Genomic DNA, 23,373 nt, shown 5'->3' with positions numbered 1-23,373 from the left:
GACTCCGAGAGGAAACGGATAATGGCATTCCCATCTTTTCAGCCTTTCTTTCTCGTAGTCTTCTATCTATGGTAATACTGAGTTGTATTAATGCATCCAGGGTTTTTGGCAGATCCGCTCGGGCGAGCTCGTCCTTAACGGCTTCTGATAGGCCAAGCCTAAATTGGGTTTTCAGAGATGCATCATTCCATTCTGAATCAAGGGTCCATCTCTTGAACTCTGCGACAAAGTCTTCTACAGGCCTCCTTCCTTGTTTCAAGGATCTTAACTGAAGATCAGCAGTACTCTGCCTATTGGGGTCATCATATAGGCTAGTGAGCTCTGCCAGGAACAAGGCATAGGAGTTGAGAAGCTGGTCGTTTTTCTCAAAAAGAGAATCTGCCCAGGCTCGAGGATCGCTTGATAGGTAAGAAATAATAGTACAAACCTTAATGTGATCAGTAAGGTAGGTACGAGGTTTTAGCAAAAAAAGTAACTCACATGCGTTTTTAAATTCTCGAAATTTTTTGCGATCGCCTGTAAATACCAAAGGGGGATTTATCTTGGGTTCAGGGGACTGAGCAGAGGTAAGTTGTGTCAGTCTAATTACCTGCTGCGACAGAGCCTGATTGTCTTCTTTTAATTCAGCAAGTGCGTGTATTAACGCAGATACTTGCTGTTTTAATTGTGTCACCTGAGTGGTTATTTCTGCTGAATCCATTTTTAGGTTCGTTCAATCTGTAACGCTCCTGCGTTTCTTATATGGTGTGGATTTTCAGCTGCAGAAATAGTTCCACGTCAGTAGTCATGTAAGAGATATGCTGAGATACCATTCCCAACCTCAATGACTCATCATGTGTGGAAGGTCTTATTTCAGCCAGTAAATACACACAATTAGCAAGCTGGTTCCTAGAATGACTTTATGTATGTGGTAACACAATGATGAAGGTTGAGGGATAGGTTGAGTGGAGGTGGTAGGTGATAGACACTTGAAGGTGAGACAGTAGCAGATGGATGCAGGAAGGTTTAGCAATGTTGTATGGTAGCAGATGACAGAATAGCAGGTGGACATACAAAAGAGATCAACCCAGTGCAGAAAAGTAGCAGTAGTCTCAAGAGCTAACAATCTAGTTATGCAGATGTGATAAACAGTCTTTACTATGCAGAGCTAGATAGTGTAAGCTTAGTATAAGTTTATAGAGAATTCCCCTGCGGGGTACTTAGCACTATTAGCGATACAGCCGAAGGGTGGTTCAGGAGAGGCGGATGATCCAGTAGCGGGATACAGGGATCAGCGCGGCGAGGTTCCGTCAGCGAGGTAAGCTTGCAAGCATGGAAGCTTCAAGCAAGGTTAGCATCCAGGTAAGGGTGTTTGAACGAACACATGTGAGTGAGAACCGGCGCTTTAAATAGCCATCTAGTCCGGTGCTGGGTGATGACAGCTCCAGTCTTAAAGGTGTATGCGCACCTTTCCAAAAGTAAATGGTGGGGCGCATACACTTGTGGAAAGTGTAATTTAGGGTACCAAAGGTACCGGAACATTACAGATAGGTGGTACTGATGAGGGGGCACTGATAGGCGACACTGATGAGGGGGCACTGATAGGCGGCACTAATGGGCACTGATAATCAGTGTAAATGATGTGCTGACAGGCTTACCGGTTAATAGCTCTCCTTTCCTCCCTCAGACACAGAGTGGGAGGAAAGGACTGTTGATAATCCGCAAGTCTGTTTATATTTGATCAGCTGTGATTGGACACAGCTGATCACATGGTAAAGGGCCGCTGTGATTAGCCCTTTACCCCGATCTGTGATCAGCTGTGTCCAAAGGATACAGAAGAAGGCATGCAGGGAGCGGGGTTCTGGGAGGATGTCAACTGGACGAAGACGCTGTAGCCATGGTTTGGCTATAGCAGGGTCATCAAATGGTTAAACAACCTGCACATTCCACCAAGGAATTGTAAGCACAAGTTGTAGGTGGCCTGGGATAGAAGTCTAACTGCCATTCAATCTTGCATTACTTGCCATGAAAAATTTGCTGTAACACACACTCACTCCACCACTCCAGCCAGTACCATTTTCTGATTCTGCTTGGGGTTAGATTGCTATTGATGTTGATGCATCTGTGGACTGCTGATTTGCTATGACATTAATAAATTATTTCAGTAAATAGCCAAATTTTGCAGTTGTTACAAATATTACATCCGCTATTGTAATTATATTTTAGAAGGTAACCCAAAAGAATTATTGACTCAAAGTGGAGCACAATTTGTCTTATAGGAGTTTGAATCATTCCTGAGAGAAAGAAATATTATGCATAGGAAAGGCTCAGTTAATCAGCCCCAAGCAAATGGATAGTTTCAACCAAAATCTTTAAGAAGCTCCTCTGACTGTAAATCTTACAGAGCGACTAGACCTACAACTACTCAAGCATCACCAGCTGAATTATTACATGGCAGACAAATGCACACTACACTACATGTTACAGACAAACAACTCCCACAGAACCCAGTGCAAAACCCAGTAAGGTGTATACTGATGGGAAACATAGTGCAAGAGAAATATAGGTTTAGTCTGGATCTATAGTTACAGTTAAGAAACTTGGCTTATTGAAACAGGGACACCCAAACTCTTCCTGTCCACTTAGAGTGACAGGTCCATGAAGACCTTATACCTATGACCTGCCTGAGGAACACATATTGAATGCCAGCCACCTTGTGCCTATTAGGCAGGGTTTTTAGAAGTTCCATTTGATTGACATTTTCCCATTTCTACCTATAACGACCAAACTGGAGACCAGAAACTTGAACAGCCTAGACATATTCAAAGAATCAGAAGGCCTCCTGTATGGGCCAGATGTAATTAAAATGCACAGTACTAGTGATATCTGCTCTTACTCAAGATGTCCGTGGCTAGAAATGCTAGGGGGTGTATTTCAAAGGGACTTCCCAACAAAGTAAAACATGAAGACATGGATGGATGGGCAAGTCTTTTAAATATTAAACATGAGTTAAATAGCATTTTCAGCCTCTGGTGCTTAGATACAGTTAAAGTGGTTGCCACTCTATGTATAAATGTTAAAAACCTTCTGTGTGCAGAACCCCCCCAAGCCTCCCTCCCCCCAATGCTTACCTGAGCTCCTTCTTGAATCCAGCGATGTCCATGAGAGCCTTGCCTCCGCTGGGACTTGCACTCCTGATTGGCTCTTGGCAGCAGCGGGAGCCATTGTCAAGCACAGCCAGTGAGACAATTAGGAGACGGAGGGGGTGGATGATCGGGAGCCCGTCTGCATGGATGTCCCTTTGCAAGCTGCTTGCTGTGGGGGCACCAGGGGAGAGGGAGGAGCCAGGTGCACCGGCGTGGGACCTGAGAAGAGGAGGATCTGGACTGCTCTGTGCCACACCACTGCACAGAACAGGAAAGTATAACACATAAATAAAATGAGACTTTACAATCACTTTAAGTTCTGCTTTGATTAAGCACTCTATAACTACTCTGCCTCTACAGGACACAACATTAGGCTCATGCCGTGATTCACTTTGAAACTGTGAAGTTTGTTCATCTAGAGATTAACTGTAAGGATGTATTTTTGGCATTCTCTTAATGTTTGATAATCACTGTATTTTACGAAATTCAATTATCCTCCTAATGGCCTCTGGGGAATGACACATTACTGTATCACATTGAGCCTGAAAATTATAGCCTGTCTATTAGGTAAGGAATATGGGCACCAACTGATGTTTGCTGTGCTGCTAGAAAGACCTAAACAAATATTCACGTGCGGAAATGTCAGCCTTCCGGCCAACTGCAGAAAAACACATAACATGACTTGTGAGGATCAATAGTTTTCTTTTTTTTTAAACTCAACCTGCTAAGCCGGGCCACACAGGCATCTAATTGGGTTCATTTTTGAAGTCTGATCTAAAAGCATTCTTTTCCATTTTGATCACTCACAAATTTCTATTTTTTTTTTTAATCTCATTTGATGTCTCACTGCTATTGAATAGATGTACCTAGGCCATACCTCCTAACTTTTTGAGATAGGAATGAGGGACACCTATTAGCAAAAGTAAGTAGGCATCAGACACACACCCATGCCACGCCCCCTTAAAGGAGAATTACATTAAAAAAAAAAAAAAAAAAGAAGATTTAATTAAACCCACAAGTGCTTTTTTTTTTTTTTTTGTACCACTAATAGTTGTTTATACTGGCTTTTAAAAAATTTACAAATGCAGCAATTTAGAAATTGGTTTAAACTCGATTCACACTAGCGCGACTTGTCAGGCGACTTGTCAGCCTAACAAGTCGCGCTCCCTCGCGGACCATTGACTGCTACAGGACCCGTTCTAATAGGAGCGACACAAGTCCCTCCAACTTAGAAAAAGGGTCCTGTACTACTTTGGGGCGACCTCAGTGCGACTTGCATAGACTTCCATTATGTGAAGTCCATGCAAGTCGCTCCAAAGTCATGGTGTATGGTAATGCACAAGTTGCCCCTGAAGTAGTACAGAGTCATGCCGCCCCAGTGTGAACTGACTCTGAAAGATTTAGCACATTGAAACACTTTTTGAAACATAAATAGTGTATTTTATATACAACTATATAGATCAGACCAAAATGTGGGACAAATGAGGAGAAAAGAGGGACAGAGGGACTTTGTTCCAAATCAGGGACAATCAGGAGCTATGACCTAGCCAAGATTGCTGAGGATAGTTTCTGAAAGTACAATAATTCAATCACGGACAATATATATTTAGCTGTATTAAAACATACATTTTAACAGAATCCAAGAACATCATAAACACGCAAGCTTACACATTAAAACAATTCTTAGTGCAGTCTGCCAGAATAATTTTAGTTAAAGACATGTTTGGCATTGTGAAGGATCCTTCTTCTCCCTATAGGAATTCATTAGCATGTAGATGCACTGTATCTTATTAAAATTTTTGTACCAGAACTTTTTATGCAGAACTGTTGTTCTCTTATTTTCTCAGTAATCTGTGCAGTTGGCAGCTGTAAACACGCTGCGCACATTGCTGTTGACAAGTTGCCATAGCAATGTTCATGGGCTCTGGTGAGTGGCCAGAGCCGCGATGACGTCTCTCCCAGGCATGCGGTTTGGGGTCCGGCAAGAAGCTCTGAAAATCTGGCATGCCGGACCTTCAGAGCGCATGCTCCTGTGACATCAGCGGCTGCATGCAGGGGGAAATTCTCGTGCAGGTTTAGGAGATATTAATTTTACCTACAGGTAAGCCTTATTATAGGCTTACCAGTAGGTAACAATAACAAAGCAGGCTTTACTACCGCTTTAAGCATTTTCTCAAGGCACAGCAGAAGAAATCTGAAGGCACCCTGGTTGAAAAAGGCTGGATTAGAACATCTGTCAGTTTTTATTGCTGTCTGTGTCCCCTTTAGGGCGATTCACCCACTCTATTTGTTCTGTTTACCATTATCATTGAAAGTGGAAGTAAAGGAAAATCCAAAAAAGAATTTTGGATTGCCCCCATAAAAGTAATAGAAGGGAAATCTTCCAATGGACAAACTGGGTCTGATGACTTGGGGATCCCGAGGATATTCCCTTAAAGCTGTTGTATCCCCCCCAAAAAAAAAAAACCTGCAGGACAATGGCATAATGTGCTAGTATGCATGGCATACTAGCACATTATGAAATACTTACCTTAGAACGAAGCCCCGACACGGTCGCCCAGACACCACTGAGGGAGCAGACATGTTCCCTCGGCCTCTCTTCCGGGTTCGGCGGCTCTGGCGCTGTGAGGACATCACTCCCACGCAAGTGCGCAGGAGTTCACTTTCCGGCAAGGAGCTCTGAAGGTCCGGCAAGATACGCCGGACCTTCAGAGCGCATGTGCCACTGGTCTCAGCGGCTGCATGCAGTGTGAATATCTCCTAATCCGCGCAGGTTTAGGAGATATTATTATTATATAGGATTTATATAGCGCCGAGAGTTTACGCAGCGCTTTAGAACTTGAGGGTAGACAGTACAAATACAATACACTTTAATACAGGAGGAATCAGAGGGCCCTGCTCGTTAGAGCTTACAATCTAAGAGGAGATATTAATTTTACTTACAGGTAAGCCTTATTATAGGCTTACCTTTAGGTAAAAGTTAAAAAGCGAAGTATACTACCACTTTAATTAGCAGGGATTTCCTCTCACTTCCTGCTTTGTCTCTGTGACAGGAAGTGAAGGAAAATCTCTGCAATGGTACACAGATGGCAAAAATAAACCCTACAAGGGTTTTAGCTCTCCTTTACTCTATCCACATTAAAAAAAACTTTAATCCCTGACTTTAACCTAGTTTAACCCTTACACTAACACCTAACACTAAACCGACCCAATTCTGTGCTATACTCCGCTTATCCTATTCCAGGATTAGCCCAAACCAGGCAGACCCATACCTGAAAACTACCTTTCACCTGGCTTGACATTGATTGGTCTGAAATGATGTGATAATTGTGCTGCAGATAGTACTGAAAGCAGGTTTTCTCCTATAATTGTGTAGCATGTCTGGAGTAGATAGAAGTAAAAGCGGGTGATTTTATACTCCCCCCTTTTGTGATTGCCATTCTGTCTAGTAAAACTCTGAATGTAACAGATCTAGTTTATTTGACACATTCTGGCTGACAGAGCGATGGGATTTTGACATATTTCCATCCTGTTAGCTGTTTCGCCTTGGCAGCAATTATACAGTTTAGGTGTCTGAAAATGTGCAGATGTCCATTCCCGAGAATGTCTGTCTACATTTATAGCCCCGAATGGCTCACGACACGTACAGCTTAATAAAAATCAGCTAGCCCTTAATTCTATAAAGTTTCTTTCACTGTTCAATAAAAGCAAAGCTCTGAATACAATGACACATTTACTACAAGCACAATCTAAAATATATATGGTACATCTGCCTAGTATAAGCCATCTGTTATTATATGATTCATTACAAGGTTTACATTGTGATTTTATGTAATGATTGAATTGATTATATATTTATCAGATATGCTCTCTGCTTGCTGGAATTTAGAGCTTTTGAGAATAATGAATATTATATCTGTATATCATTTTCAGCTTATCAATAACAGTATCAAGAAAAAAAATCAAAACACGCTTTTTACATGGATAATACAAACCTGAAGATTTTTCTTTATAATTCTCAAAATGTATCTCATGCAATATGTTCAAAATATAGTCTTTCAATATAATGAACTAAATCATAGATAGAGAGCCTTTCTGGATAAAGGCAACAGGGGAATTTGCCCCAGATCTCCCAGAAAACAAGCCCACAATGAGACATGTCACCAATGGAGGCTGACAAATGATGGACAATACCTGCTAGTGCACCCTTGGGATACAGCAGAATAAGTGACTGTTTATTAAAGAGGACAGCCTTTTCCAGCATGATCAATAATGACAAATTAAATAGACATAGAAAATTCTATTTTAACTTGCTGGAAAATCATTTATTATATCAATCATTTTCAAAAACCAATAATTTTGGTAAATAATAATCCTTAAATGCTAATGTAATTATTAGAATTTTTTGGCGCCCTCTTAAATTTATCGTTTGGGACCCAGTAAATTTTTCAGTGTCCCAAAGATTTTTTAACAAATATTGGTAAATGTGTAACCTGCAGTAGTTTGGTCACAGACAGCCAAATACCCTATATGGGTTAAAGTTTTTGGACACCCGATGAGAAGACCTTGCTTGCAATTTTAATTTCTAATTCATCCCAAAGGTATTCAAAAGGGTTAAAGTCAGGCCTCTATGCAAGCCATTCACGTTTCTCCACCCCCCAGGCATATTAGCTATGTATTTAAAGGCACAAGCTTACTGGAAGAGGAAAGAGCCTTCCCCCAAACTGTTGGAGGAAGGTGAGAAGGAGGGAGAAGCAGGGGGTATCTTGCCATCCTAGGCTATAAGGCTGTGTGTTTCTATTGATGCACACAGTGTAGGCAGACACAATTCTAGTCCCTGTATGCAAAGGTGGTTCCAAAAGAAAGGAGCCATCCAGAAACAGGAAATCTGGGGCAGCGGTCATGGCAACAGACTAAATAAGAAGATAGGCATGAATTAAAAGGAAAATAAGATGCATATGTTATTAAATCAGCTGCTCAAAATGTTTAAAAAACTGAGGATTTAATATCACTTTAACACTACTCTGGAAACCCCTGAACTGAGTCATTTGGAAGGCTATCTACATATTTTGCTGATTTGTGTAGTAATGTATATAGCCACAACTCCCAACTTTTTGAGATGGGAAATAGGGACACCTATGATTAAAAGTATGTAGGCATAGGACACACTCCCTGCAACGCCCCCTTAAACATTTTCCACCCAAGTCAATTCTGGCATTTCTCTCCTTCATGTAAAAATCATCAATATTTTGCTAGAAAATTACTCAGAAGAACCCCCAAACATTATATATATATATATATATATATATATATATATATATATATATATATTTGTTTTTTTAGGGAATAAAATGGCGCTCGTTGCAATTTTCTTTTGTCACACGGTATTTGCCCAGCAAAATATACAGTGACAGAGTCCTAACGCCAAGTGAATTTGCATATTATCTCACTAGTTTCAAGCTCATCTGACCCCGAGATTGAAACAGCTGAGGGTCCATTGTTTCTGGTGAGTGGGGATACAGGAGGGGAGTGAAACAATCAATCAAGCACCACTTGATTAGTTTGAAGCACCCCAGCACCTTTTTGAGGCACTTCAAGCACTTTCTATTACCAAGCACAATTGCACTATTTATGGACTTTTTTTTTTTAGCACTATTGCATTTTTAAGGAATTGCAGATTTTTTGGACAATTTTTTAAGCACTATTGTACTTTTCAGATTTTTTTGCACAATATTTTGCACATGAATAATTGATATTATATGATTGTCAATTGTATTATTGCAAGCGCTGTTTTATTGTTAGTTATTCATTTCTGAGTTTTTACTTGGTGAACAGCAGCTACATTTCTAAATATTCAATACATTTTTTTAATCATTTTTTAAAAATATTTTTTAAATATTTTCATTGATATTTTTAACACATAGACTTAGCGCGGGTTTAATAATTATTTAGATCTAAAGGAGAATTATGGAACAAAATAAAATTAAATCCACAAGTGCTTATTTTACCACTGCTATTCCTTTATACTGGTTTTTTAAATTTACAAATACAGCAATGTAAAAAAGGTTTAGCACGGGGAAACACTTTTGAAAGATAAAAAGTACATTTTATATACAACTGCATCGATCAGACCAAAATGAGGGACAAATGAAGAGGAGAGGGACAGACGAACTTTGTTCCAAATCAGGAACAGTCTCTCAAACTTGAGGGAAAATCCCTCTCTTCAATTAAAAGTGTCTTTAGCTGATTGAGGTAGTTGTAATGCCCTCTAGGAGTTGGCAAACAATTTGATAACTGCAACAGAAGCTAACATTGGGAAGTTGTAATTATTAGAATTTTTTTGGTGCCCTTTTAGATTTATAGTTTTGGGCCCAGTAAATTTTTCAGTGTCCCAAGCCCAGATTTCCTAGACTTAGGTACTTTACCCATGGACAAGTGTTTCAAGTAGTGTTCACATAACCAGGAAAATGCTGTATGTGTGAGCTCTGCCTTTCTAAAGCCTAGCCTACCAGCTCCTCACCTTGGTTAGAATTGCAGCACCTGCACTGAAGTTTTAAAATACAGGGAAAAATGGCAGTTGACACCTTGCTGACCAGGGGCTTTTTGCACTACCATAGAGTGGAGCCACCCTAAGACAGGAACTGTGCTACTGGCGGATAGGTGCTAATAAAGGGAAAAAAAATACAGCTACCACATCTAAGAATTGGTTACGTGCACTATATATACTGTATATATATATATATATATATATATATATATATATATACATACAGTGCTTTGTGAAAGTATTCAGCCCCCTTGAACATTGCGACCTTTTGCCACATTTCAGGCTTCAAACATAAAGATATAAAACTGTAATTTTTTGTGAAGAATCAACAACAAGTGGGACACAATCATGAAGTGGAACAAAATTTATTGGATATTTCAAACTTTTTTAACAAATAAAAAACTGAAAAATTGGGCGTGCAAAATTATTCAGCCCCCTTAAGTTAATACTTTGTAGCGCCACCTTTTGCTGCGATTACAGCTGTAAGTCGCTTGGGGTATGTCTCTACCAGTTTTGCACATTGAGAGACTGAAATTTTTGCCCATTCCTCCTTGCAAAACAGCTCGAGCTCAGTGAGGTTGGATGGAGAGCGTTTGTGAACAGCAGTTTTCAGTTCTTTCCACAGATTCTCGATTGGATTCAGGTCTGGACTTTGACTTGGCCATTCTAACACCTGGATATGTTTATTTGTGAACCATTCCATTGTAGATTTTTCTTTATGTTTTGGATCATTGTCTTGTTGGAAGACAAATCTCCTTCCCAGTCTCAGGTCTTTTGCAGACTCCATCAGGTTTTCTTCCAGAATGGTCCTGTAATTGGCTCCATCCATCTTCCCATCAATTTTAACCATCTTCCCTGTCCCTGCTGAAGAAAAGCAGGCCCAAACCATGATGCTGCCACCACCATGTTTGACAGTGGGGATGGTGTGTTCAGGGTGATGAGCTGTGTTGCTTTTACGCCAAACATAACGTTTTGCATTGTTGCCAAAAAGTTTGATTTTGGTTTCATCTGACCAGAGCACCTTCTTCCACATGTTTGGTGTGTCTCCCAGGTGGCTTGTGGCAAACTTTAAACAACACTTTTTATGGATATCTTTAAGAAATGGCTTTCTTCTTGCCACTCTTCCATAAAGGCCAGATTTGTGCAGTATACAACTGATTGTTGTCCTATGGACAGAGTCTCCCATCTTAGCTGTAGATCTCTGCAGTTCATCCAGAGTGATCATGGGCCTCTTGGCTGCATCTCTGATCAGTCTTCTCCTTGTATGAGCTGAAAGTTTAGAGGGACGGCCAGGTCTTCGTAGATTTGCAGTGGTCTGATACTCCTTCCATTTCAATATTATCACTTGCACAGTGCTCCTTGGGATGTTTAAAGCTTGGGAAATCTTTTTGTATCCAAATCCGGCTTTAAACTTCTCCACAACAGTATCTCAGACCTGCCTGGTGTTTTCCTTGTTCTTCATGAAGCTCTCTGCGCTTTAAACGGACCTCTGAGACTATCACAGTGCAGGTACATTCATACGGAGACTTGATTACACACAGGTGGATTCTATTTATCATCATTAGTCATTTAGGTCAACATTGGATCATTCAGAGATCCTCACTGAACTTCTGGAGAGAGTTTGCTGCACTGAAATTAAAGGGGCTGAATAATTTTGCACGCCCAATTTTTCAGTTTTTTATTTGTTAACAAAGTTTAAAATATCCGATACATTTCGTTCCACTTCATGATTGTGTCCCACTTGTTGTTGACTCTTCACAAAAAATTACAGCTTTATATCTTTATGTTTGAAGCCTGAAATGTGGCAAAAGGTCGCAAAGTTCAAGGGGGCTGAATACTTTCGCAAGGCACTGCGTATATGTATATATATATATATATATACACATATTTATTTTATTTTTATTTATTTTTTTGGGGGGGGGGGGTAAAATTGCTTATATTGTATTGTTATGTGTGCTATGCCCCTCTCTGGGAGACTGGAAAGCGGTATTAAACCCAAAACCAAAATGCAATATATATCAGATTACAAATCATTAGATGTGGGGGCTGCATTTGTTATATTTATTTTTTTTTTTTGCCTTTTTTTTCCCCTCTGGTATCACCTGGTGATCCAGCCAGTAATACACTTCCTTTATTAGAGTATCCTCACTCTGGATGAAGGAGCACAGGGGACACCTTTGCACCTTTGGACAGCAGCATTGTTTATTTGAGGGAAGCGGAGTGCTAGATGTACTGACAGAGTTAGATACACTAACAAGTTAAAGTTGAACACCATCTCACATTTTTTAAGAAGTTATAGTAACAGTTTTTTTTTTTCTTTTCCCATTTGGAAAAAAGGTTTTACCAAAACACAGAAAAGCTGATCATTGTAAGCACATCTGTCAGTAGTAAATGTTTTTCTCGACCCACTAACTGCTACATGTGCATGAGAGCTTTTTCTTTTAAAAAGACCTTACTGACCATAAGGTGAAATAAGAGAAAGAGCTTAAAAAAAAAAAAAAAAAAAAAAAAATGAATGCAGCCATCAAATCTAAGATATGGTAAGTTGCAGTATAATAAATATTTGCTTTTGGGTTTAATACAGCTTTAACAGTGGAAGCATTTGCTATAACTGGGAAAAATATAATAATTAAATACCAGAATTTAAACCCATTTATAGGAAATATTGTTCCACCTTGTCTAATCTTAGGTACGGCATGATTAAAGTCAAGTGATCTATTACAGCTTGCACGCAGTCAGATACCACAAGCAAATCATTCAGACTAGGGTGAATGATGCGCTAATCACCTTGAGAGTGACTCACATAGGTTCTGCTATGTAACCGATAAATCTGCTAATCGTAAAATAAATATGGGAGCTTTAAGACATTCCTCATTTGGAGAAATGATGCCAACTTCAGCCCCCTCACTGTCTGTGGGAAGTGTCACAACAGGCAGCATATGCTGGGAGAGCCTGATAATACAGCATAGCACTATCTATGTCTTTATTCCCCATTCCTGGAGCATAGCCGCTATAAGGCTCATTTACTGGAACATCTAACTGGCCTGAACAATCATTCGGGGTCTCTATACTTGTGCCAATGTGCATGCCAACGCTGCATTAACCCCTTCAATGCCAGGTGTCTTCAATGGATTTGTGACACATTTAGTCTGAAGCTTGCTTTTGTAATCTATGTCTCTTCAATGTAGAGGCATTTGATAACAGATTTTAAAGGAAACCTGTATTCAGAAAAAATGGTGGCAATGAACAAAGGGGTGCCTGTGAGTCGCGGATCACTTTTGACAGACTGACGCAAGTGTAAATGAGCCTTAATGGTGATATTTCTGTGTTTGAGCTCCTAGCATGCAACCAGTGAAGGGAAATTCTTTAATTATTTGCATATTTATTTCTGCTCAGCCAGTGAATCAGCATTATATCCATGCAATTAGGGACTTCAGAAAGTGTTGATGTTTCAATCCTTACAGGTTCAATTGAAGTGCTTTTGAGAACACTGACTTCAAATTACTGCAGAAAACTCCCACTGCAAGACTTATGAGGGTCTAAAACATTCACCGATAGTATGCTGGCTCATAAAAAGGTCAGAGTTTCATTTTCTGATAGAAAAAAATTAATTCAATGAAAGAGTAATAGCTACGTAGGAAAATATTATGTGGCCAGCCTACGCTGGGCCCTGGTGCTTCTCCGATAGCAATCACAAGACATGGAGTACCAACAGTTATGATATTCCTGTGTCACCATAAAAGACCAAGTTCATTTATATTTCCTGTGGAGAGAATATCGTATCCTAACCTTTAGGTCCAGCTCTTTCAGATGTGCCTCCACAGCGGCACTGCTATTGCGATTCTCCTTCTCCTTGGCCTGCAATTCCTGTTTTGTTGCTAATAGATCCCCGGATAACTTTGCTATGCTGGCATCACATCTGTAAAAACAAAACACAAATAAACCAAGGTTTTTCAGAACATTCATTTAGAACAGTGATAGCGAACATTTCTGAGCCCGAAGTGCCCAAACTGCGACACAAAACCAACTTATTTGAAGTGCCAATACTGCAATTAGTAACAGCCACAGGTAATTGCAGCAAGGGACTCTCACCAATCCCAGGGACACAGCAACAACGCTTCCACCGAACAGATGTCCACATATGTCCACTCACTCTCAGTTGCCAGTGGCAATGCCCGAAACTGGCACTACAGGGGCAGTATCCTGGCAGCCTCCCTGTCCCCTGGCTCACAGTGTGCTGCTCCAGTCTATCTCCCTTGCAGCAATTACTCCTCTCTCTCTCTTTCTCTCTGGGTGGAGATGTTGGGCTGGACATTAAAATGGACCCATAGCCTTCCGGGACTAAATGTCCCATGGTGCACTTGTCAACCTCCTCATTGTTCCCTGGCTGCAGCCAATGGGGAGGCAGGAGGAATCATTGCGGGCAGCGATCTCTGCAAGCGCCGTGATCCTGTCCAGCACTTCTTGACAGAAGAAGGGGGGACAAGCAGGGGAAATACACTGACAGCCCACGCTCGCTTCTCCCCTTGTCACAGCGATGCTGCACTTCTCACTCCCCCAGCTTTGCTGTGTGAGGGGAGCTGGGCTGGACATTAAAATGGACCCATAGTCTTCCAGGACTACATATCCCATGGTGCACTTGTCAAGCTCTTCATTGGTCCCTGGCTTCAGCCAGTGGGAAGGCAGAAGGAATCACAGTGGGTGTTAATCTATGCAAGCGCCATTCTGTCCCTGTCCAGCACTTCTTGAGAGAAGAAAGTGGGTAAGCGTGGGAAATACACTGACAGCCTGCTCTTACTTCTCCCCTTGTCACAGCGCCGCCGCTGTGCAGGGAGGGGGGGATTAGACAGCGCAGGCATCAGCGGCACCAGCTTCCCAGTATATCTGGCATGTCCACAGAGAGGGCTCTGCGTGCCAGCTGTGGCACGCGTGCCATAGGTTAGATATCACTAATGTAGAATATCAGTTGTGACTACAATCATTTCCTTTTCTAATTAAATGACCACACAGATTGGATGATTATAACTGCCTATACACATCTGAGACTAGGGCTGGACAGCAGATCTCTGTGGCTGGAATCACAGTTGTATGTGAAAAGCTGCATAGGGGAAGACTCTACAAAGCAATAGCAGGCTGACAGGTGCCATGGCTATATGCCGCTGTTTACAGTGCCTTGCGAAAGTATTCGGCCCCCTTGAACTTTTCGACCTTTTGCCACATTTCAGGCTTTAAACAAAGATATAAAACTGTAATTTTTTGTGAAGAATCAACAACAAGTGGGACACAATCATGAAGTGGAACAAAATTTATTGGATATTTCAAACTTTTTTAACAAATAAAAAACTGAAAAATTGGGCGTGCAAAATTATTCAGCCCCCTTAAGTTAATACTTTGTAGCGCCACCTTTTGCTGCGATTACAACTGTAAGTCGCTTGGGGTATGTCTCAGTTTTGCACATCGAGAGACTAACATTTTTGCCCACTCCTCCTTGCAAAACAGCTCGAGCTCAGTGAGGTTGGATGGAGAGCGTTTGTGAACAGCAGTTTTCAGTTCTTTCCACAGATTCTCGATTGGATTCAGGTCTGGACTTTGACATGACCATTCTAACACCTGGATATGTTTATTTGTGAACCATTCCATTGTAGATTTTGCTTTATGTTTTGGATCATTGTCTTGTTGGAAGACAAATCTCCGTCCCAGTCTCAGGTCTTTTGCAGACTCCATCAGGTTTTCTTCCAGAATGGTCCTGTAATTGGCTCCATCCATCTTCCCATCAATTTTAACCATCTTCCCTGTCCCTGCTGAAGAAAAGCAGGCCCAAACCATGATGCTGCCATCACCATGTTTGACAGTGGGGATGGTGTGTTCAGGGTGATGAGCTGTGTTGCTTTTACGCCAAACATAACGTTTTGCATTGTTGCCAAAAAGTTCGATTTTGGTTTCATCTGACCAGAGCACCTTCTTCCACATGTTTGGTGTGTCTCCCAGGTGGCTTGTGGCAAACTTTAAACGACACTTTTTATGGATATCTTTAAGAAATGGCTTTCTTCTTGCCACTCTTCCATAAAGGCCAGAATTGTGCAGTATACGACTGATTGTTGTCCTATGGACAGAGTCTCCCACCTCAGCTGTAGATCTCTGCAGTTCATCCAGAGTGATCATGGGCCTCTTGGCTGCATCTCTGATCAGTCTTCTCCTTGTATGAGCTGAAAGTTTAGAGGGACGGCCAGGTCTTCGTAGATTTGCAGTGGTCTGATACTCCTTCCATTTCAATATTATCGCTTGCACAGTGCTCCTTGGGATGTTTAAAGCTTGGGAAATCTTTTTGTATCCAAATCCGGCTTTAAACTTCTCCACAACAGTATCTCGGACCTGCCTGGTGTGTTCCTTGTTCTTCATGATGCTCTCTGCGCTTTAAATGGACCTCTGAGACTATCACAGTGCAGGTGCATTTATACGGAGACTTGATTACACACAGGTGGATTCTATTTATCATCATTAGTCATTTAGGTCAACATTGGATCATTCAGAGATCCTCACTGAACTTCTGGAGAGAGTTTGCTGCACTGAAAGTAAAGGGGCTGAATAATTTTGCACGCCCCATTTTTTCAGTTTTTTATTTGTTAACAAAGTTTGAAATATCCAATAAATTTCGTTCCACTTCATGATTGTGTCCCATTTGTTGTTGATTCTTCACAAAATATTACAGTTTTATATATTTATGTTTGAAGCCTGAAATGTGGCAAAAGGTCGCAAAGTTCAAGGGGGCCGATACTTTCGCAAGGCACTGTACATGTATGCGCACATCAAACAGTTAAAGTGGTAGTAATACATATGCAATAAAAAGGTGCACTGTTCCTAAAAATATACAGTAAAATAAATAACCAAAAAATATTTGGCTAACCAAATGTCATATGAAAAGCAACCGTCATATGAAAAGTGATAAAGGAGAAGTGGACTAATCCTGTAAATCAATTATGCATATCATACTCCTGTAATAGTTCCAGGAAACCCATGAAATAATCTTGCAAAAGCAATAAAGTGCTAGTTTGAAAATGTGTACTGTCCCTTTAAATCAAACATATATGATATACACCTGTAATAAGCCAGCAGATAACACAATGTTATATACAAACACAAATAAAAGTGCTAGTGCTGTGCAAATATTTAAAATCCACATAGGAATATAAAGTCCATGGAAAAGATGCTAATTTCACAAGGTGCCCAGTGCTGCACAACACGTAATTGCACCACAGGTGCTCCAGTGAGGTAAAGATGCTCCAAATGGCCTCTTACCAGAACAAATGGATCTCGGTTACAGAGATCAAAAACAGCCCATGTTGAATCTCCACAACGAAAATCCCACTAAAAGCTTATCTTCTCATGACAATCACTTCTGAAGGAGACAATTACTCAGAACGGCAACATATGAGAAATAGGGAAAAGCTTCATAGTGTGAATCAGTAAAGTACGTTTATTAAGAACATTAAAAGATGCACTTACTGTACAATGAGGTAGAAATATTCAAGCAGTTTAAAACAAGCCGGTCGTGGTGTCATCCATCATCCAGCTGCGATGACCTCACACCAAGTCTCCACCGGACGCGTGTCCCCTCAACTGTCGTCTTCTGGGATTTAAGGATCGATCATTCAATCCAGAAGATGCCAGCGTCGGCTTGTTTAAAACTGCTTGAATAATTCTACCTCATTGTAAGTGCAATGGTAGGTGCAACGTCATGGGAGTGACGTCATCGCGTCCCTGTCCACTCATGTAGCCAAAGGCCACAAACTTGGAAGGAAGATCGTGTGAAGATGTCAACCCTCTCAGCGGTGATAGCGTGGCATTGGAGCGCTTTGCTCTTTCTTAACCACTTGCCGACCGCCGCACGACTATCTACGTGGGCGGTCAGCCCCTCACAGGCAAAGTGACGTAGGTCTACGTCGCTCGCCTGTGAGGGTTTAGGGAGCGAGCGCGCGCCGCCGGAGGCGCGCTCCCGCTCCCGCGTGGTCACGGACCCCCCCGCGCGCGTGACCGGCGGACCCGATCGCCGCCGGCCACTCTGCGATCGGCGGGGGAGAGGGAGATAGTCAGGCAGCTTGTGTAAACAAGCTGCCTGTCATTCTCCTCTCTGTATGAGAGCTGATCACATGGATCTACTATGTAGATCCATTGATCACTCCTCATACAGTTGAAGCCACAGCCAATCACAGTTAGAATCACGCCCCTAGGGACACACACAGCCCCTCCCTCTCAAATAAAGTTAACCCCTTCACTACCAGTGCATTTTTACAGTAACAGTGCATATGTATAGCACTGATTACTGTAGAAATGTCACTGGTAACCCCAAAAGTGTCAAAAATGTCAGTCAAGGGTCCGATCTGTCCGCCGCAATGTCGCAGTACCGCAAAAAAAATCGCAGATCGCCGCCATTACGCGTTAAAAAAAAAAACAACAAAAATGACAAAAATCTTTCCCTTTGTTAGTAAACGCAATAACTTTTGCGCAAACCAATCAAAATACGCTTTTTGCGATTTTTTTTACCAAACATAGGTAGCATAAAACAAATTGGCCGAAAATATTAAAAAATTTTGATTTTTACATTTTTTTTGGGGGGAATTTCATATAAAAAAAAGGGAAAAATATTGCTATTTTTGCAAAATTTACGCTCTTTTTTTGTTTATAGCGCGTGATCAAAAAATCGCACAGGTGATCAAATACCACCAAAAGAAAGCTCTGTTTGTGGGAAAAAAAGGACGCCAAATTCGTTTCGGTACAGCGTCGCACGACCGCGCAATTGTCCGTTAAAGTCACGCAGTGCCGAATCGCAAAATGCCCTCTGGTCGTTTAGCAGCCAAATCCTCCGGGGCTTAAGTGGTTAAGGTAAGTTTCTCATACTTTGCTAATATGCGATGCATACTGGCACATTATGATATTGCCTTGCAGGGAATCTTTTTTTTTTTTTTCACCGACTGCAGTTTACTACTGCTTTTAAGGACAGATGATCAGTCCTGGATGCAATCCAGAGATGGTCATCTGTCCCCAGACATAAATAACTGTTTGATACATGGGAAATGGACAGCAGCAGATAGCCACAGCTCCTATCACACTGTCAGGATTATGGTGTGGGATTGCTTTTCAGGGGTTGGGCTTAACTTGACTCTTAAGGCGTCAGCATACTATAACATTTTGGGCAATTTCATGCTCCCAATGCTCCCAACTTTGTGAGAACAGTTTGGGGATGGTCTCTTCCTGTTCCAACATGACTGCACACCAGTGCACAAACAAGATCCATAAAGACATGGATGATTGAGTTTGGGGTGGAGGAACTAGACTGGCCTACACAGAGTCCTGAACTCGACCCAATAGAATACCTTTGGGACAAATTAGAGCAGAGACTGCAAGCCAGGCCTTCTCGTCCCCATCAGTGCCTGACCTCACAAATGCGCTTCTAGAAAAATGGTCAAGCATTCCTATAGACACACTCCTAAACCTTGTAGACAGCCTTCCCAGAAGAGTTGAATATGTTATAGCTGCAAAGGGTCATCTAGCTCAATATTGGACCCTACAGACTAAGACTGGAATGCCATTAAAGGTCATGTGCATGTAAAGGCAGACATCCCAATACTTTTGGTAATATAGTTTATATATACACATATACAATCTCTTACAAAAGTGAGTACACCCCTCACATTTTTGTAAATATTTTATTCTATCTTTTCATGTGACAACACTGAAGAAATGACACTTTGCTACAATGTAAAGTAGTGAGTGTACAGCTTGTATAACAGTGTAAATTTGCTGTCCCCTTAAAATAACTCAACACACAGCCATTAATGTCTGAACCGCTGGCAACAAAAGTGAGTACACCCCTAAGTAAAAATGTCTAAATTGGGCACAAAGTGTCAGTATTTTGTGTGCCCACCATTATTTTCCAGCACTGCCTTAACCCTCTTGGGCATGGAGTTCACCAGAACTTCACAGGTTACCACTGGAGTCTTCTTCCACTCCTCCAAGATGACATCATGGAGCTGGTGGATGTTAGAGACCTTTCGCTCCTCCATCTTCCATTTGAGGATGCCCCACAGATGCTCAATAGGGTTTAGGTCTGGAGATATGCTTGGCCAGTCCATCACCTTTACCCTCAGCTTCTTTAGCAGGGCAATGGTCGTCTTGGAGGTGTGTTTGGGGTCGTTATCATGTTTGAATACTGCCCTGCAGCCCAGTCTGTGTAGGGTGGGGATCATGCGCTGCTTCAGTATGTCACAGTACATGTTGGCATTCATGGTTCCCTCAATGAACTGTAGCTCCCCAGTGGTGGCAGCACACATGCAGCCCCAGACCATGGCATTCCCACCACCATGCTTGACTGTAGGCAAGACGCACTTGTCTTTTTACTCCTTACCTGGTTGTCGCCACACATGCTTGACTCCATCTGAACCAAATAAGTTTATCTTGGTCTCATCAGACCACAGGACATGGTTCCAGTAATCCATGTCCTTAGTCTGCTTGTATTCAGCAAACTGTTTGCGGACTTTCTTGTGCACCATCTTTAGAAGAGGCTTCCTTCTGGGATGACAGCCATGCAGACCAATTTGATGCAGTGTGCGGCGTATGGTCTGAGCACTGACAGGCTGACCTCCACCCCTTCAATCGCTGCAGCAATGCTGCTAGCACTCATATGTCTATTTCCCAAAGACAACCTCTGGATATGATGCTGAGTACCTGCTCTCAACTGGTTTGGTTGACCATGGCGAGCCTGTTCTGAGTGGAACCTGTCCTGTTAAACCACTGTATGGTCTTGGCCACCGTGCTGCAGCTAGTTTCAGGGTTTTGGCAATCTTCTTATAGCCCAGGCCATCTTTATGTAGAGCAATAATTCCTTTTTTCAGATCCTCAGAGAGTTCTTTGCCATGAGGTGCCATGTTGAACTTCAAGTGACCAGTATGAGAGAATGAGAGCGATAAGACAAAATGTAACACACCTGCTCCCCATTCACACCTGAAAACTTGTAACACTAACGAGTCACACTGGGGAGGGAAAATGGCTGATTGGGCCCAATTTGAACATTTCCACTTAGGGGTGTACTAACTTGTGTTGCCAGCGATTTAGACATTAATGGCTGTGTGTTGAGTAATTTTGAGGAGACAGCAAATGTACACTGTTAAACAAGCTGTACACTCACCACTTTACATTGTAGCAAAGTGTAATTTCTTCAGTGTTGTAACATGAAAAGATAGTATACAAATATTTACAAAAATGTTAGGGGTGTACTCACTTTTGTGAGATACTGTGTATATATATATATATATATACATACATACACACAGTTTATAAAACTATAGTCAGTTTTAAAATTACACTAAACTCTCTGATATGTAATCCTTACTCAGAAAAGGACCTTTTATTGCTCTCTGCCTCCTACAAATCTCCAAATTCCTTTTTTTCTCTTGCTCACTGTCGAGATGGATTAGGGACTATAGATTTGTAATGTGCATAGAGCAGTACACATGACTGCACCTAGTTCCAAATGGAATTGTGGGAAAAAAACAACAAATTGGGAGTTCACAGAGGATGCTACAAGGAGTCAGAAAAACATAGTAAGAAATTATTAGACGTGTGCAGATAGTGTGGTGTGCTACCGGAATTAAGAGTCAGCCTATCTACTCTGTCCTTTAGTCCCGCCCTAGTAGTGTCTGCATAATAGCTGCTTTTGGCCCAGGATTTAGAAGCATGGGCCGGACATGTGGCTGAGACTTTTTCTATCTCTCTCCAATTCCTCATTCCAGGATTTCAAAGCCAATAACCCAGGGAAAGGAAATGCATACATAAAAATGTACAGGCAGACAGTAGAGAGAAGAAAATCCTTACACAGGGCCATTAAACAGTAGTAAACTCTGCTTTGTCACTTTTACCTACAGGTAAGCTTGTAATAAAGTTTACCTGTAGGTAAAATGAATATCACTTAAATGTGTATTCACATTTTGTACAACCAGTGACCTCACCGGAGCATGCGCACTGTGCCCTGGGTACACTGATGATGCCATCAATCCAGAGAACAGTGCTGCGACCGTGTCTCCTTGGTGCAAGCAAGGGAGTAACAGTAAAGCCGCTCTATAATTCAAAAGGCCTGGAGCCTGTGAACCTGGAAGGAGGACCGGGTGAAGATGGAAGCCCTGACGGCGGTGAAAGTGCGTTGTGGAGTGATCCGTTTATTACAGGTAAGTCTTTTATTATGTTCTAGTGTGCAATGCATACTAGGACCTTATGCCATTAATTTGCAGGGGGACCGGATTTTTTTTTTCTTCTGGACTTTACTACGGCTTTAAGTAGCAGATGAGTATGTTATTTTTTAATGAATAAGAATATTATTTAGTGTCACTATTACACATTTCAAGTGAAGTTGTATTGTAATATACTTACTATATATTGGTAAAGCAAAGAAATGTTGGGGCAGTTGGGCTGTTATGCTGACACACTGACTTCAATAGCAGCCAATCAAAATAAACTCAAACAAGGACCAGATGAATTATGATTAGTTGTTGGTTATTGCACTTAAATAATTAGCACTGAAGAATTAGAACCTTTTTGTTTAATAGGACTGCCTGGCTATAGCCTGAAGATCTATGCCACTTCCAAATTATTTTACATTTTTGGAAGTTTCCTCTACGCCACTCAGAAGATGAGGATAGCGGCATCTAATTTAGAAATGCATCCAGGTGCAGCAGAAAATCCTATCATATCCTGCACTTTTTTTACTTTTCTTTATACAATATGAATAGGAAGTATATTTAAATAAACAGTTTTGATAATATGTATGTTTTGAACTTTATACAGTTATAGATCAGTTAGAAATATCCTTCATCTTTTCCTAGGTTTAATTGTGAAATTACAAAAATGGGCATTTCTTCAGGTACTGGCAGCACTTGTTAACAAATGTCCTTTCTGACACTAATAAATAGCAGCTGGCCTGCTTATTAAATTCCCTCTTTATCAAATTAGGACAATTCAGTGTGTCAGCAATTTCTCCATCTTCCCCATCATTTAGCTTACCATGAAATAACAGATCAGCATTTTTACTCATTAGTTATTCAACTTCCTTTCAACATGTTTCAAATGTAATATTGATTTTGTATTTAAAGTGAAACTGAATTTATAAAAACATCCAAAGCCTACTATGTATATCAAATAGACTTTAGCCGACTTTACTACAAATTACTACTTGTGTTTTACGGCCCCTGGCACCTTCTTTTGTTAATTATGGACTTGCCCAATTATTTGGTAATACTGGCAACAACTGGTGCAATCCCTTCATTGTACTATGGGCCTCCCCTTTCTTTAAGCCCCAAACACTGCATACTTGGGATATTCCCTGACCCTGAAACAGACAAGTTAATGACTATATTCCTACACAAAACCCTTTACAGCACAAAGAAACTGATAGCTAGGGGGTGAATAAAGGCTGCCCCATTTACCATTAGGGCCTCGCTCGCAAAAGTCAATGCCTCCCTGCCCTGAAAAAAATGTATCTATCTCCACAGTGGATGCTCTTCTAATTCAATAAAGTATGAGATGGCTGGCTGCAACAAGCAAGTACTTGTGTATATGTACCCCTTTTTTTTTAGTTCCTCCTATCCAAACTCACCAGGCATTGACGGGTTAATTTGAAGTGTTGCCTTTACATGCATTGCTGTAGGTTTTACA

At 41.2% G+C, this 23,373-nt stretch overlaps 1 protein-coding gene across 1 annotated transcript in view; it reads right to left on the bottom strand.

Moving 5' to 3' along the window:
* FAM81B (family with sequence similarity 81 member B) overlaps positions 1 to 23,373 on the bottom strand; it is an 83,632-nt gene that overhangs the window by 43,566 nt on the left and 16,693 nt on the right. Inside the window, exon 4 of the mRNA XM_082247726.1 lies at positions 13,462 to 13,591. Coding sequence (XP_082103852.1) covers positions 13,462 to 13,591 — 130 coding nt within the window. The remainder of the gene's footprint in view (positions 1 to 13,461; positions 13,592 to 23,373) is intronic.

This window comes from Pelophylax lessonae (assembly GCF_965119305.1).
Source record: "Pelophylax lessonae genome assembly, chromosome: 1".
NCBI classification, from domain to species: Eukaryota; Metazoa; Chordata; class Amphibia; order Anura; family Ranidae; genus Pelophylax; species Pelophylax lessonae.
This window is presented reverse-complemented; position numbering and strand designations above follow the sequence as displayed.